Source organism: Ixodes scapularis, unplaced genomic scaffold (assembly GCF_016920785.2).
Source record: "Ixodes scapularis isolate PalLabHiFi unplaced genomic scaffold, ASM1692078v2 PGA_scaffold2__306_contigs__length_199485367, whole genome shotgun sequence".
Taxonomy (NCBI): domain Eukaryota; kingdom Metazoa; phylum Arthropoda; class Arachnida; order Ixodida; family Ixodidae; genus Ixodes; species Ixodes scapularis.
The window spans coordinates 34,152,839-34,166,534 of record NW_024609857.1 but is presented as its reverse complement, the minus strand read 5'-3'; the positions used below and the strand labels follow the sequence as shown (position 1 = coordinate 34,166,534).

Here is a 13,696-nt window from a genome sequence, read left to right as displayed (position 1 = left end):
TCGTGCGAGAGAGGTTTAAAAAAATTCCGAGGGGAGGTATCAGTTCCGAGAGAGGCGCTGCGTGCCGAAGTCATGTCTGCCCCAGAATACACCGCGCTCCGATAGTGGCTGCTCGGAGGAATCTTTTGCGTTGTGCTGGAAATTAAAAAGGTATGTGGGCTTTGGAATGCCTTTAGAAATTGCGCGTAGCGTTTCGCGCGTGGCGGAGCCCACCCTTCGGGACCTGCAGCAGATTGCGAGGTAGCGGCATCGTCCCGGGGTTCGCTCACGAGCCCTGGCTTGTCGAGAGGACGAGGACCTACGTCTGAAGGCCTAGCGAGCTGGCTAGGTCATCGCTGGGGCTCGGCGCGGGCCCCGCGGGCGACAGCTGACCGAACGAGCCCGCCGCACCGCGCAGCCCGTGCGGCGGCCTCGAGGTCCGAGCAGCGCTTTAAAGTGGCTCGGTGCGAGGCCGCCAGTACGGGGCGGTCCGCGTGCTAAGCCTAGACAGAGCCTGACGACTGCGTTGTTGCAGGTCGGGCCATGTCGAGCGGCGGCAGCGCAGGCAGCACGAGCCACCGGCTGCGCTACAAGAATGCGGGCCTGGACGCCCAGGAGCTGCGCCGGCGGCGAGAGGAAGAAGGAGTCCAGCTGCGCAAGCTGAAGCGCGAGAGCGAGCTGTGCAAGCGCCGCAACCTGGGCGGCCCCGAGCTAGACGGCGACGAAGGGGACAACCCGGGGCCCGAGCGCGCGGGCGTGACGGCCGAGATGGTGGCCCAACTGTACGCCGACGCGCCCGAGCTACAGCTGCAGGCGACACAGCGGTTCCGCAAGCTGCTGTCGCGGGAGCCCAACCCGCCTATCGACGAGGTGATCGAGACCGGGATCGTGCCCCGCTTCGTGGAGTTCCTCCAGCGGGACGACCAGTGCACGCTGCAGTTCGAGGCGGCCTGGGCGCTCACCAACATCGCGTCCGGCACGTCACTGCAGACGCGCATGGTGGTCGAGGCCGGCGCCGTGCCCGTGTTCGTCCGCCTGCTGGGCTCCGAGTACGAGGACGTGCAGGAACAGGCCGTCTGGGCACTGGGCAACATCGCGGGCGACTCGCCAGAGTGCCGCGACTTCGTGCTAGCCCAAGGCATCCTACTGCCGCTGCTCCAGCTCATCGGAAAGTCCACGCGGACCTCGATGACGCGCAACGCCGTCTGGGCGCTCTCCAATCTTTGCCGGGGCAAGAACCCGCCGCCGCGCTTCGACCAGGTGCAGCCGTGCCTGCCGCTGCTGGCGCGGCTGCTGTACGTGAACGACTTCGACGTGCTGGCCGACGCTTGCTGGGCGCTCTCGTACCTGTCGGACGGCCCCAACGACAAGATACAGGCAGTGATCGACGCCGGGGTGTGCCGCCGCCTCGTTGAGCTGCTCATGCACGCGAGCCAAGGCGTGGTGTCGGCGGCCCTGCGCGCCGTCGGCAACATCGTGACGGGCGACGACCTGCAGACGCAGGTGGTGCTCAACTGCAACGCGCTGCCCTGCCTGCTGCACCTGCTCTCGTCGCCCAAGGAGTCCGTGCGCAAGGAGGCCTGCTGGACGCTGTCCAACATCACGGCGGGCAACCGGCAGCAGATCCAGGCCGTCATCGACGCCAACATCTTCCCGGTGCTGGTGGACGTGCTGGCCCGGGCCGAGCTCAAGACCAAAAAGGAGGCGGCTTGGGCCATCACCAATGCTACATCGGGTGGCTCGCCGGACCAGGTGCGCTTCCTGGTGCAGCAGGAGTGCGTGGGCCCGCTGTGCGACCTGCTCACGGCCGCCGACCCCAAGGTGGTGCAGGTGGCCCTCAACGGGCTGGACAACATCCTGCGGCTCGGCGCCCAGGACGCCCACGAGGGCCGCCTCAACCCGTACGCCGTCCTGGTCGAGGAGTGCTTCGGCCTCGACAAGATCGAGTTCCTGCAGTCGCACGAGAACGTAGACATCTACCAGAAGGCCTTCGAGATGATTGAGCACTACTTTGGCGCCGAGGACGAGGCCCCGCGCATCGCGCCGCCCGCCCAGGGGGGACAGTTCCAGTTCGGCGCCGCTGACAGCCCCGCAGGTTACCGCTTCTGACGGGGTCCCCCCGGCAGACGCTAGCCACCACTTGTACATAAAACTATTTATTGGCCCCCACCGCCGCTTCGGGGACCCACAACAAATGTACATAGCGTCTCGGAGAATAAAAGGTTTTGCTGCCGGCTATGGGTTGCTCTTCTGCGCTGCATGCCACTCCTGGTTGATCTTGCTAACGGTCAGGCCGCGTTTCGCGTCCCGACGGCCCCAGTTGGCGAAAAGAGCCGCTCCGAGCAAGGTAAGCGCAGCCAGGACCAGGTTGAGGTGGATGCGAGCCTTGTTGCGGGCCTTCTCCATGGTCGCTTGCCTGCACGACGGGCTCCAGTAAGTCGGGATCTTATAGTGCACGCTGCGTAGAAAAACTTACGGTACGAAATCCGGCACGGCCCCCTTCGGGTACTTTTTGTAGAAGGTCAGGATCCACTTATCGTAGCTGTTGGGGCGATGGTCGGAAAGTCCTGCGTCGAGGCGTAGTCGTGAGATAAAAAGCACACGCGGCTCGTTAAAGCCAAAACACACTCACCGGTGGCATTGGGGGCATTGCTTTTGCCGGCGGGGCCCGATTCTGCTCGAAATTGTACCGTAGGTCGGCCCAAGGACGTCGATCGGGCAACGAGAAATCGCTGGGCAGGACGGAAGAGACCGAAACGCGCGGAAGCAGCCATCTTGTCAGCGGCTGCTCGCAGCGCCCCGGTTCGAGGCTAGGTCTCCTTCCCCGCCGAATCCCCGCGGGGTCGGCGAGAGAGGACATTTTGGATTGTCTGGGGCGAGGCTACGCTTCCCCAAGTTGCCATTGAAGTTGGGCGAGGGAGACAATTAGGCCTTTTCTTTCGCCCCTCAAGAGTTTCCAGCGCGTCGGCCAACTCAGAAATCACGGCGAGCAGCGGGGGAATTCGTTATGGTACCAGAAGATGGTTACGAACTCGATGAGTGAGTGCAACGAGTTGTTTTTTTCTCTCGCGTGTTTGTTGTTCTTCCCGCTTGGCAAGCCCGTGCAGCAGCGAGACGGAGGCGGTGAGGGAGGGCGGCCGACACAATGAACGCTTCCCTCGCAAGAAAGAGCCTCGCCGCTTTTTCCTCTCTCCACGCGTGCAATCGCCGGACCGCGGTCCGAGCGCTGCTCCCGCGGCCCACCGGTGGCCGCGACCGCTGCGTGTGTACGGCCGCGTTTCCTCCGAGCCCTGGCCGAGATGCCGTTCACGAGGAAGAAACGGATAAAAATTCCCTTGACGAGGTAAGCGCCGCGGTTATCCGGGACGCAGGAGGACTAACCGAGCACCGAGTACTCGCAGTTCGAGATCGAAGTAACGCCCCGCATCTGCGCTCGTTCGAACTGCTCAGACGTCGATTCTGTGCCGACATGGCCGACGGGATCTGTGTACGCCCACAGCAAGCCTCGTCTCCCATCCAGTGGACGTCCGACGCACGGCGATATCGCGGGTCTGCTGCCACATTGTTCGCGCTAATTGTTGACCCAGTTGCGGCAAACGTCGTCGTTGCAGTTACCCAGGGATTCATGGAAGCAAGGTTCGTTTTATTAGCAGATCGTGGCGCGTCGCCTGGGAGTCTTTCTTTTTAATTCGATTTTCCACGTCCCTCGATCGGCCGGCCGTGTACTTCGCGCGGGACGGAATCTGACATGAGCGCCGCTTTTTGACAGGGCTGGGGCAATGGAAGCTTCTCCCTCACTTTGTTCGCGGAGGGGACGCCCCCCATTGGCGGAGCGGTGCCCGCGTGACCGCCTCGGTCGCCAATGGCGGCGTCGCGAGCGCACTCGCCTGCTCTCCGCCGTTGACCGCGCTTCCGTTCAAGTGGCGTCGGTGGGAGCTCCGGCGCTCCGCCGGCACGGCCAACAGCTCGGCTCGACGCTGTCCGTGCCTTCGGCGCAGGTCTCGCTCTGCGGATGCCGGTGCAGCGTCTCGGGGAACCGTCTTCGGTGGCAGTGCTGTCGCTGAATGGCAGCTCCGGGTGAGTGGCGGCCCACGGTGCGGACCTGCCCGCTGAGCGGGGCCCTCCCGGGCAGGGTGCCGGTGACCAGCGCGGCGGCTCCGGGCCCTGGTGAGGCGCGTGTGGCGGGAGCCGTGGAGCACCAGGCCGCGGACACCTCGACCCCCGGTGAGTGCTCCCCCTCTCGACGGGGCTTGGCGCCCTCGGCCCGTGGTGGCGTGGTGATGGTGGTGGTGCGGAGGTGCCTCGGGCGTCCCTCTGGCATGCTCACAGACGACACACACGCAGACACAACACGCGCGTTCCTTCTGTCCTTGGTTTCCGCGATGCGGCAGCGGCGGCTTCTGCTTGGTTTGACGCTTGGTTCGTTTTGCGGGGCCGGCGGCCAGGAGGAGCCCCGAGGCAGGCACCACGACCGCACCAGGGGCCGGAGCGGCCGGGGCCCCTGGTGAAGGGAGCTTGCCTTGCAGGGCGCATGGCGGACGCCGGCACCTGCCACCGCTGCCCCCTCTGCCCCTTTGCCACCGAGTCCGTGGCCGACTTCTGCAAGCACATGTGCGTGCACACGGACGGCCGGCCCTTCGCCAACTGCTCCATGTGCGACAAGTTGTTGGCCGGCAAGGAGGGCAAGCTGAGCTGCTGCGTGTGCGGGGAGGCCTTCGCAGACTCCGGGGGCCTGCAGGGCCACCTGCGGGCCCACGTGGCTGCCTGCCCGGCCTGCGGGGCGGCCTTCCCACAGCGCGCCCAGCTCGAGGCGCACCAGCGGGCCTGCCACGGGGGCTGGGTGCTGGCCGGGGGCGGGGCTTCGTCTGCGGGAGGGGGCAGGGGCGGACAGGGGGGGAGGGAGGGCCGGGAGAGACCCTTCGGCTGCCCGACGTGCGGCAAGGCCTTTGCCCAGAAGGTCCACCTCGAGAACCACGTGCGCATCCACACGGGAGAGCGGCCCTTCGCCTGCTCGGTTTGCGGCAAGAGCTTCAGCCGCAAGGAGCACATTGGCCGGCACATGCGCACCCACACGGGGGAGCGGCCTTTTTGCTGTTTTACCTGTAGCAAGAGGTTCAGCCAGAAGGTGCACCTGGAGAGCCACGTGCGCATCCACACGGGCGAGCGGCCCTTTGTGTGCAGCACGTGCGGCAAGGCGTTTGGGCGCAAGGAGCACATTGAGCGGCACGTCAGAATCCACACGGGCGAGCGGGCATTCCTGTGCACGGCCTGCGGCAAGGCCTTCTCCCAGAAGGTGCATTTGGAGAACCACGTGCGCATCCACACGGGCGAACGCCCTTTCCGGTGTTCTGCTTGCGGCAAAGCATTTCGCCAGAAAGAGTACATCAAGCGGCACATGCGCACCCACACGGGGGAGCGGCCCTTTGCCTGCCCGACGTGCGGCAAGGCCTTCCGCCAGAAGTCCCACGTGGACCGCCACGCACGCACCCACCAGCCGCCCAAGGGCGCCAAGCCCCTCTTCTTCCCGGCCAAGGAGCTGTAGCTAAGCGCCCCTTCCCCTTCCAGGCCCTCCCCGCTGTCCACTGTGCCCCCCGCCCGAGGTGGGCCGGCCGCCCGGGGCCAGCTGCGCCCTGTGCGGCCTGGTGTGTGGCCAGCGGGGGGCGCTCGAGGCCCACCTGCGCGGCTGCCCGGGGCCCCCGGGGGGCCTGCGCCTGCTGCTGGGGGGGCCCCGGGTGGGCCACGTCGCCGGCCCCCTTCCCCACCCTCCCCCACAGTCCGGCGGAGAGCGTCCCTTCGGCTGCTCGGCGTGCGGCAAGAGCTTCGGCCGCAAGGAGCACATCGACCGCCACATGCGCACCCACACGGACGAGCGCACCTTCGCCTGCGCAGTGTGCGGCAAGTCGTTCCGGCAGAAGGTGCACCTGGCCCGGCACGTGCGCATCCACACGGGCGAGCGGCCCTTCGCCTGTGCCGTGTGCGGCAAGAGCTTCAGCCGCAAGGAGCACATTGGCCGCCACATGCGCACCCACACGGGAGAGCGCCCTTTCTGCTGCCCGACGTGCGGCAAGGCCTTTGCCCAGAAGGCCCACCTCGAGAACCACGTGCGCATCCACACGGGCGAGCGCCCCTTTGCCTGCGCCGCCTGCGGCAAGGCCTTCCGCCAGAAGGAGCACATCCACCGCCACATGCGCACCCACACAGGTGAGCGCCCCTTTCACTGCGCGGCCTGCGGCAAGTCGTTCCGGCAGAAGTCCCACGTGGAGCGCCACCTGCGCACGCACGCCCGGAGCCCGCAGCAACCTCGCAGCAAGCCCAGCCCCCCTGGCAGTGCCCCCGCCAAGCCCTGCCAGCCCCTGGACTTTCCCTTGTGCGCCCCGCCTTTCGTGCCCCCCTGTACCTAGGCCAGGCCGCAATAAACGGACTCTTCCTCGGACGCTCGCCCTCTCTCTTCGCGACTCACACACACACACGCGCACAGACCCTTTGCATGTGGAGAGTGTGCATGCCGTGTCCAGACGCGTCCCTCTGTGCAGGCATGGCGGAAGGCGGCGAGGAGAAGCAGCGCTGCCCGCTGTGCCCCTTTGCGAGCGACTCCATCGACGAGATGAACAAGCACGTGGCCCTGCACCAGGCAGCCCAGCAGCAGCAGCAGGCAGCGGCGGCGGCTGCAGCGGCGGTGGCAGCAGCCTGCGGCATGTGCACGGAGGCCGGCAAGGAGCCGGCCTCGGTGACCCTGTACGGCTGTGGGGTGTGCGCCAAGGCGTTTGCCATCAAGGAGGAGTTGGACGAGCACATGCAGAGCCACGCCAGCCGCCTCTTCAGCTGTGCAGTGTGTGGGGCGATATTCGTGGATAAGGAGCACTTGGAGGGGCACATGCGCACGCACGCCCCGCCGGAGGTGTTTAGCTATGGCGGCAGCGGTAAGCCCCTTGCTTGCTCGTCGGCTTGCCCCGGCGACGGGGGTCCCCGGGGCAAGAAGCGGCCCTTTGTGTGCCCCACGTGCGGCAAAGCTTTCCGCCGCAAAGAGCACGTAGAGAGGCACTTGAAGATGCACACGGGGGAGCGTAACTTCGGCTGCGCCACGTGCGGCAAGTCGTTTAGTCAGAAGGTACACTTAGAGAACCACGTGCGGATACATACCGGGGAGCGTCCCTTCAGCTGCCACGTGTGCGGCAAGGCCTTCCGGCGCAAGGAACACATCGGCCGGCACATGAAGACACACACAGGTGAACGGCCCTTCTGCTGCTCTGTGTGTGCCAAGCCCTTTGGCCAGCGGGCCCACTTGCTGAACCACCTGACGATACACTCTGGAGAGCGCCCCTTTAGCTGCGCCATGTGCCAGCGCACCTTCCGCCTGAGGGAGCACGCGGAGCGCCATGCGCGCACCCACGCCCCGCCCACAGGTGGGTGCTGCCTGCCCCCGCCCACGCAGACACACACACAGACGACAGCCAGACGCCCCCCCAAGCGCCCCTCTACGTCTCTCATGCATGCCACTAACCCCAGCCCCCCCGGACAAGTAACACTGCGCTGCCACCGCTGCTCCCTCGGCGAGGGGGCGCCGCCACCGGCCCCACTGACCCCCCCCTCCCCCTTGCAGACAAGCTGGAGACCAAGGCGGTGGTGCGGCTGCACAAGGCGGCGGAGGTGGGCACCACCACGCACCGGTGCCCCCTGTGTCCCTTCGCCACGACCTCGGTGAACGACTTCTGCAAGCATGTGGTGCTGCACGCCGAGGGCCGGGCCAACTGCACCGTGTGTGACAAGAAGGAGGGCGTCGAGCTGGAGGCCCCCAAGCCGCAGGGGGGCCCCATGGCTCAGCCACCCAGCCCCCAGCGGTGCGGGGTTTGCGGCGAGACGTTTGGGGATGCGGCGTCCCTGCAGTGCCACGTGCGGAGCTGCCACACAGAGCTGCCCGGGAGCGGCACCCAGCTGCTCTGGAGCTGCTCCTTCTGCGGCCTGGTGTTCAGCCAGAAGGGCCAGCTGGACACGCACATGGCGGGCCACGTGGCAGCCAGTGAGCGGTCGGCCTGGCCTGGCCCCCGGACCCTGGAGCCCTCGGCCAAGCCCAAGGAGCGACCGTACACGTGCCCGACGTGCGCCAAGACCTTCTGCCAGAAGGCCCACCTGGAGAACCACCTGCGCATCCACACGGGCGAGAGGCCCTTCAGCTGCACCGTCTGCGGCAAGGCGTTCCGGCGCAAGGAGCACATTGGGCGCCACATGCGCATCCACACTGGCGAGCGGCCCTTCTGCTGCCCGCACTGCGGCAAGCGCTTCAGCCAGAAGGTGCACCTGGAGAGCCACGTGCGCATCCACACGGGCGAACGACCCTTCAGCTGCTCGGCCTGCGGCAAGACCTTCACCCGCAAGGAACACATTGAGCGCCACATCAAGACCCACACGGGCGAGCGCATGTTTGTCTGCTCGTCGTGTGGCAAGTCTTTCAACCAGAAGGCCCACCTGGAGAGTCACATGCGCACTCACACTGGGGAACGGCCCTTCAACTGCTCACCCTGCGGCAAGACCTTCAGGCAGAAGGTGCAGCTGGATCGGCACAGCCGCACCCACGCCCCCCAGCTCCTGCAGCTCCCGCCCCCGCAGCAGCAGCAACAGCAGCAGGCGGGCTGTTCCGAAGAACAGCAGCAGCGGGTGCCCCTCTGCATCCCAGGCTGCCCGACCTGCGGCAAGGCCTTCTGCTGCCACCTCGAGCCTGGTTTGAACATCCGCAACCTGCTGGGTGAGGCTGCCCAGCAGCAACAGCAACAACAGCAGCAGCAGCAACAACAACAACAACAACAGCAGCAACAGCAGCAGCAACAGCAGCAGCAGCAACAACAGCAACAGCAGTGCTCCGTGCAGGACCCAGTGGCAAAGGCAACGGCAGCTGCAGGGCCTCTGTAGCCCTCAAGACTTGATGAACTCCGGTGGCGGGTGTCTCTCTCTGTCCCTCTTTGCGGGTGTGCTTGCGGTCGCCCCGCCGCTTATACTGTTATGCCTTCAGTGTAAGTTAACATTCTCCATTGCCCATTTTTAGCCTGTTTGACCACAATAAAGGAGCTTTGACACATGGTGTGTGGCGGCGCGGCCTTGGACGGCGATCGTTGGCGGCAGCGCTGCGAGCGCGCGCGGGGGCTGACGTGCGCGCTGACGTCAGGGGCGCCGCGGCGCAGCAGCGGCGGCTGGCTCCGCCCGGCGGCAGTCGGAGACTCGTGCCCGTACCACGGTAGTGCGCGTCGCCCGCTGAGCCCCCGCCCCGGGTCGCCGGACGACTGCCCGATGGATTACGGTCGCGCGTTGGGTCTTGGATACCGGCGGCCTCCCAGCTGCGCCTGATCGCCCTGTCATGGAGCGGCTCGCGGACGTAGAACCGGGCTTCGAGCCGCAGACTCGTGCCCGGTCTAACACTTGGCCGCTACCGCGGCCCGACAACTACGTCGACGACAAGCCGGGGGTCGCGCAGGACGGTTTCGCCGAGGCGGCCCCCAAGAAGAATTCGTCCCGTCGCAATGCCTGGGGCAACATGTCGTACGCGGACCTTATCACGCAAGCCATCCAGAGCTCGCCGGAGAAGCGGCTCACGCTGTCGCAGATCTACGACTGGATGGTGCAGAACGTGCCCTACTTCAAGGACAAGGGCGACAGCAACAGCTCGGCCGGCTGGAAGGTAAGACGTGGCCGGCGTTAGGGCTAGCGGCCGCCATGGCGCGGCACTTGTTGCGCCGCCGATTCGCGACTTGGCTCTCGCCCGGGTTCTTTCCAAGCGCCGCCCCTCGCCCGTCGTCGCCTCGGGGGCCGCAGCTTCGCGTGCGGCAGCCGCCCTCGAGGCGTCACGTGACGTAGGTTCGCACGTGACGGCCCTCGCCGCCGCATGCTTCGACCCAAAGGGGTGACCTTGGCCCATGCACGCGCGTGCCCGCTCGGCGTCGCCATGGAGACGCGGCCTTCGGGCACCCTGCCAGCGGCGAGCGGGCACCCGCTGGGCCCCACTGCTTTGCGCGGACTCAGACCCGGGTTCGTTGGCCGCAGAACTCGATCCGGCACAACCTGTCGCTGCACAGCCGCTTCATGCGCGTCCAGAACGAAGGGGCCGGCAAGAGTTCCTGGTGGATGCTCAACCCGGAGGCCAAGCCAGGCAAGGCGGCTCGCCGCAGGGCCACCTCCATGGAGACCCCGCGCTACGAGAAGAAGCGCGGGCGGCTCAAGAAGAAACTGGAGGCCTTGAGGGCCTCGCCTAGCCCCTCGTCTTCCGAGGGACCCCTGGACCCGTTCCCCGAGTCGCCCCCGCCGCGGCTCGAGCTCCAATGCGGCCCGCTGGGGCCCGGTGGCTCCTCGCCGTCGGGCTGGCCACCGCTGGTCCAGCTAGACCGCTACGGTGCGGGCCCGCTGGCCGACACGCTCACGCAGTCCATGACGCTGGGCGACCGCCACGAACCGCTGGGGCCCTCGCAGGTCATGGGCCGCCTGCTCTCGTTCAACGACCCGCTGCCCCACGACTTGGACCTGGACCTTGACGCGGTGCAGGGCCTCCACTGCGACGTCGACCAGGTGATCCAGCACGAGCTCAACGTGGACGGCAACCTCGACTTCAACTTCGACTCGCACGCCAGACCCTGGGTCCACTGACACTCTAGTCCCCGTGCCAAGTACCGTGTACATAGACCCCCCTGTACATACGCCAAGCCGTGCCTCGTGAGCGGCCAGTCCGTCCACGCGCGGAGAACCACTTGTTACGACGTTTGCTTGCGTCTCGTTGTGTACATACGCCCTCTAGCTGTTGTACCATCTAATAAAGTACTCTTTGTTGCCCAAGGGTGTGAACCCGCGTGTTGACAAACGCGGGGGGTCCCCCACCGCCCCGGGGGCGGCCGATCTATTGGACGCGCCGGCCAGACTTCTACATCGGGCTCTTCGGCGCGCCGCGGCCAGTGGCTCCGATGACTGGCTCCGTTGCGCGACGCGGTGTTTGAATAAGGTTGGTAACAGCCGCTGCGGGACGTCACATCGGGAAGACTCGTTTGGCCTTGCACGGCACCCGCTCGCTGATTGCGTCATACATGAGCTGCTCCGAGCGCGGCATGGAGGGATTGACACATACCTTACGCCGTACGTGACTATGGCACTCAAGTGTGCGGTAAAATATGGTCGGGGATTGGACGTGTGACGCTCCTTGCTGTAGCATTTCTTTCCTCAACGCGGTCCGCCTCTTAGCCTCCACGGCGTATCAAACGTTTCGCCGTGATACCTCGACGGTGTTTTGCCGTCTAGAATCGGTGGCAATCAGTTCGTCAACACGCGATGTTTCATTGACATTTAAGATCAGTGCTTTTATTTTTGTAATAACGAGTGTCGACGTAACGTGTGTCAATGAAAAAGTTAGAGGGCAACGGACAAGTGAGAGACCAACACCACACTATGAAAAGCTGTCCACAAAATGATAGGGACCCGCCCACGTCTCGCTTCAACTCTGTCTGAGATAAAAACAAGCGAGACATGCGCGACGCCGTCTTGTCGGTCTGGTTGCGAAAGTCTCCTTTCGATCGATATATGCGGGGCCAACTGACAGGCGACTTGCCACCGCAAATCGGAAGACTGTCTGCATGTTTATTTAGTCATGAAATCCCGCTGTGCACCTCATTGCCTGTTGGATCTAGTTGATGTACATTTAGTAGAGGGAGGTCTTTACCCCGGTGAGCGACACGACCACTGTCATAATTCAAGACCGCACCCGATATCCCCCGTTTCGAAGCAGCTAGGAGATAGCGCAATCTTGATTTATAGATATCTTTGTGCCCGTGTTTTTGGTAAATACCGATAAGTTACGAAAATCAAACCCGAAGTCGGTTTTATCGGGCAATACCGAAAAACTCCGAATCGGAGGTGTCCTTGAATAATAATAATATTTGCGTAATATATATATATATATATATATAAACCTTTCTTTCTTTCTTTTTTTTTTTTTTTTTTTTTACGCAAAACATAGTATCTGACCCGCGATGCTGGTTCTTGCACTTGAGTCCCACGTTCTCGTTTGTTTTCCTCATCGGTACGGGAAGGTATTTCTTTAGGGACAGCTTTCATGCTTGTATGCCGCAAGTATACAAGCACGTAGCCAGGAATCTTTTTCGGGGGGGGGGGGGGGGGGGGGGGGGGGGGAGGGGGGAGGGGGGAGGGAGGGGAGGGAGGGAGGGAGGGAGGGGGGCGAGGGCGGGGCTGCAACCCCATAAGCTCCCTCGCTCCCTTGGCTACAACTTTGGCCACAAGCCCGAGAGCTCGAGGTCGCTGCGTTGAATGAAGCGTTCTCCCGTAGAACGAGCGCTGGCACTAAAAATGCATGTCTGCGGGATGTGCCAGGGGAAACAATATATATATATATATATATATATATATATATATATATATATATATATATATATATATATATATATATATATTATTATCTACGGTATCGAAATAAAAGTTTCAGTTTATGGTGTTTAGCCGCCTCCGTGGCTCCGAGGTGAGAGCGCCGGCCTACGGGTTCGAACCCCGACCGAGGTGCCCGCAATATGACAGAGGCTTATTGCGGAGAAGGAGCCGTGTAACCGAGCTTTCGGCTGCACGTCAAAAGATCCCCAGGTAGTCGAAGTTAATCTTCAGTCCTCCGCTGGGGCGTGCCATATGCCCGTCGTATTGGCACGTAAAACCCCCAAATTTGACAGTTTGTGGTGTTTAATCCTCTCTTTAAATCGAATGTTACGTTTGATGCAGTCATGTATTTTCAATATGGATACCCCGCTATAAGAATACACCATTCTCGGGGACAAGCTGGGAAAATACATCCAACTCGAACTATTTTTGATTTTTTGGGGGGAACGGACGTGTCCATATTAACGAGACATCGCTGTATAGCTGTTTTTTTTTTTAGGTCCTCGATGCATTGTACATACAGAAAAAAAAAAAAAAAAAAAGTTATTGTGCACATGTGGGGTATGGCAACACACTTAAAAAAGCGTAGCAAAAATAAACTAATTCGCTCCTTTTAGACAACTGAGTGCAATAAACATTAAAAAAAAAAAAAAAAAAAGTATGCGACGCTTTTTTCATTTTAAAATAATCGGAAAGAGCAAAAATGTTATTTTAAGGGGCTGACAAGCGTTTCTTAAATTTTTCATAAATATATATATAGAAGAGAAAAGATACATCCATCAAAACCTAGGTGGTTGCATTCTACATATTCTAATGTATATGCATGCCAAATTTGGTTGTGATAGGGGAGAGAAAGAACTTCAGAACTTCTTTATTGACCCTTACTTCAATGAGGCATCCAGGAGGAGGCCAGCAAAAAAAGGGGCGTGGACAAGGGGATCACGGAGGGCTGGTGCTGGCATCATCCAGTGCTTTCAGGTCCTCTTCGATCGTGGCGTAACAGAAATTCTTGTGCAGAAACTGTGAAGATGCCCCAAAATTACATGAAAAGAAAGACGCTTTCGAATATATTATTTTGTTAATCCATTTTCGTGAGAAATGGGAGCTACAGAAGACTGGGCAATGGAGAGGAGATAACAATAGCCCAAATTTATGCCGTTCTCGGTTTGCCTGGAGGTCTTCAAATGCGTATTTGACTAATTCCGCGACCATAACAGGCACTAATTAATTTTATACGTTAAATATATATATATATATATATATATATATTTTATATTATGCAAAATATTGAGTTTTCGACGGGCGAGGC

At 62.0% G+C, this 13,696-nt stretch overlaps 5 protein-coding genes across 9 annotated transcripts; 4 read left to right on the top strand and 1 right to left on the bottom strand.

The window, feature by feature from the left end:
- Positions 1-522: 522 nt before the first annotated feature.
- Positions 523-2,215, top strand: LOC8053569 (importin subunit alpha-7). The gene has a single exon (XM_002433390.5). The coding sequence runs from the start codon at positions 523-525 to the stop codon at positions 2,086-2,088; it is 1,566 nt and encodes a 521-aa protein (XP_002433435.1). The 3' UTR covers positions 2,089-2,215.
- LOC121836718 (UPF0389 protein GA21628) lies at positions 2,123-2,755 on the bottom strand. The gene is made up of 3 exons (XM_042291796.1): positions 2,612-2,755; positions 2,456-2,546; positions 2,123-2,395 (listed from the first exon to the last, which is right to left on the bottom strand). The coding sequence occupies exons 1-3, from the start codon at positions 2,751-2,753 to the stop codon at positions 2,215-2,217; spliced, it is 414 nt and encodes a 137-aa protein (XP_042147730.1). The 5' UTR covers positions 2,754-2,755; the 3' UTR covers positions 2,123-2,214.
- Positions 2,756-2,887: 132 nt separating this feature from the next.
- On the top strand, positions 2,888-9,052 carry LOC8053567 (oocyte zinc finger protein XlCOF6). Of its 5 annotated transcripts, none has more exons than XM_029989963.4 (5): positions 2,888-3,018; positions 3,978-4,056; positions 4,112-4,203; positions 6,513-6,899; positions 7,580-9,052. In XM_029989963.4, the coding sequence occupies exons 1-5, from the start codon at positions 3,000-3,002 to the stop codon at positions 8,881-8,883; spliced, it is 1,881 nt and encodes a 626-aa protein (XP_029845823.2). In that variant the 5' UTR covers positions 2,888-2,999; the 3' UTR covers positions 8,884-9,052. The 5 variants fall into 5 exon arrangements, with proteins under 5 accessions (XP_029845823.2, XP_029845822.2, XP_029845819.2 ...); XM_029989962.4 differs by having other exon boundaries at positions 6,513-7,205; XM_029989959.4 differs by having other exon boundaries at positions 6,513-7,382.
- Positions 4,913-6,412, top strand: LOC121836719 (gastrula zinc finger protein XlCGF8.2DB-like). The gene is made up of 2 exons (XM_042291797.1): positions 4,913-5,425; positions 5,880-6,412. Exons 1-2 carry the CDS (start codon positions 5,039-5,041, stop codon positions 6,378-6,380), a joined length of 888 nt encoding a protein of 295 aa, XP_042147731.1. The 5' UTR covers positions 4,913-5,038; the 3' UTR covers positions 6,381-6,412.
- Positions 9,053-9,126: 74 nt separating the features above from the next.
- Positions 9,127-10,791, top strand: LOC8053566 (forkhead box protein O). The gene is made up of 2 exons (XM_029989965.4): positions 9,127-9,646; positions 10,009-10,791. Exons 1-2 carry the CDS (start codon positions 9,326-9,328, stop codon positions 10,603-10,605), a joined length of 918 nt encoding a protein of 305 aa, XP_029845825.1. The 5' UTR covers positions 9,127-9,325; the 3' UTR covers positions 10,606-10,791.
- Positions 10,792-13,696: the final 2,905 nt, after the last annotated feature.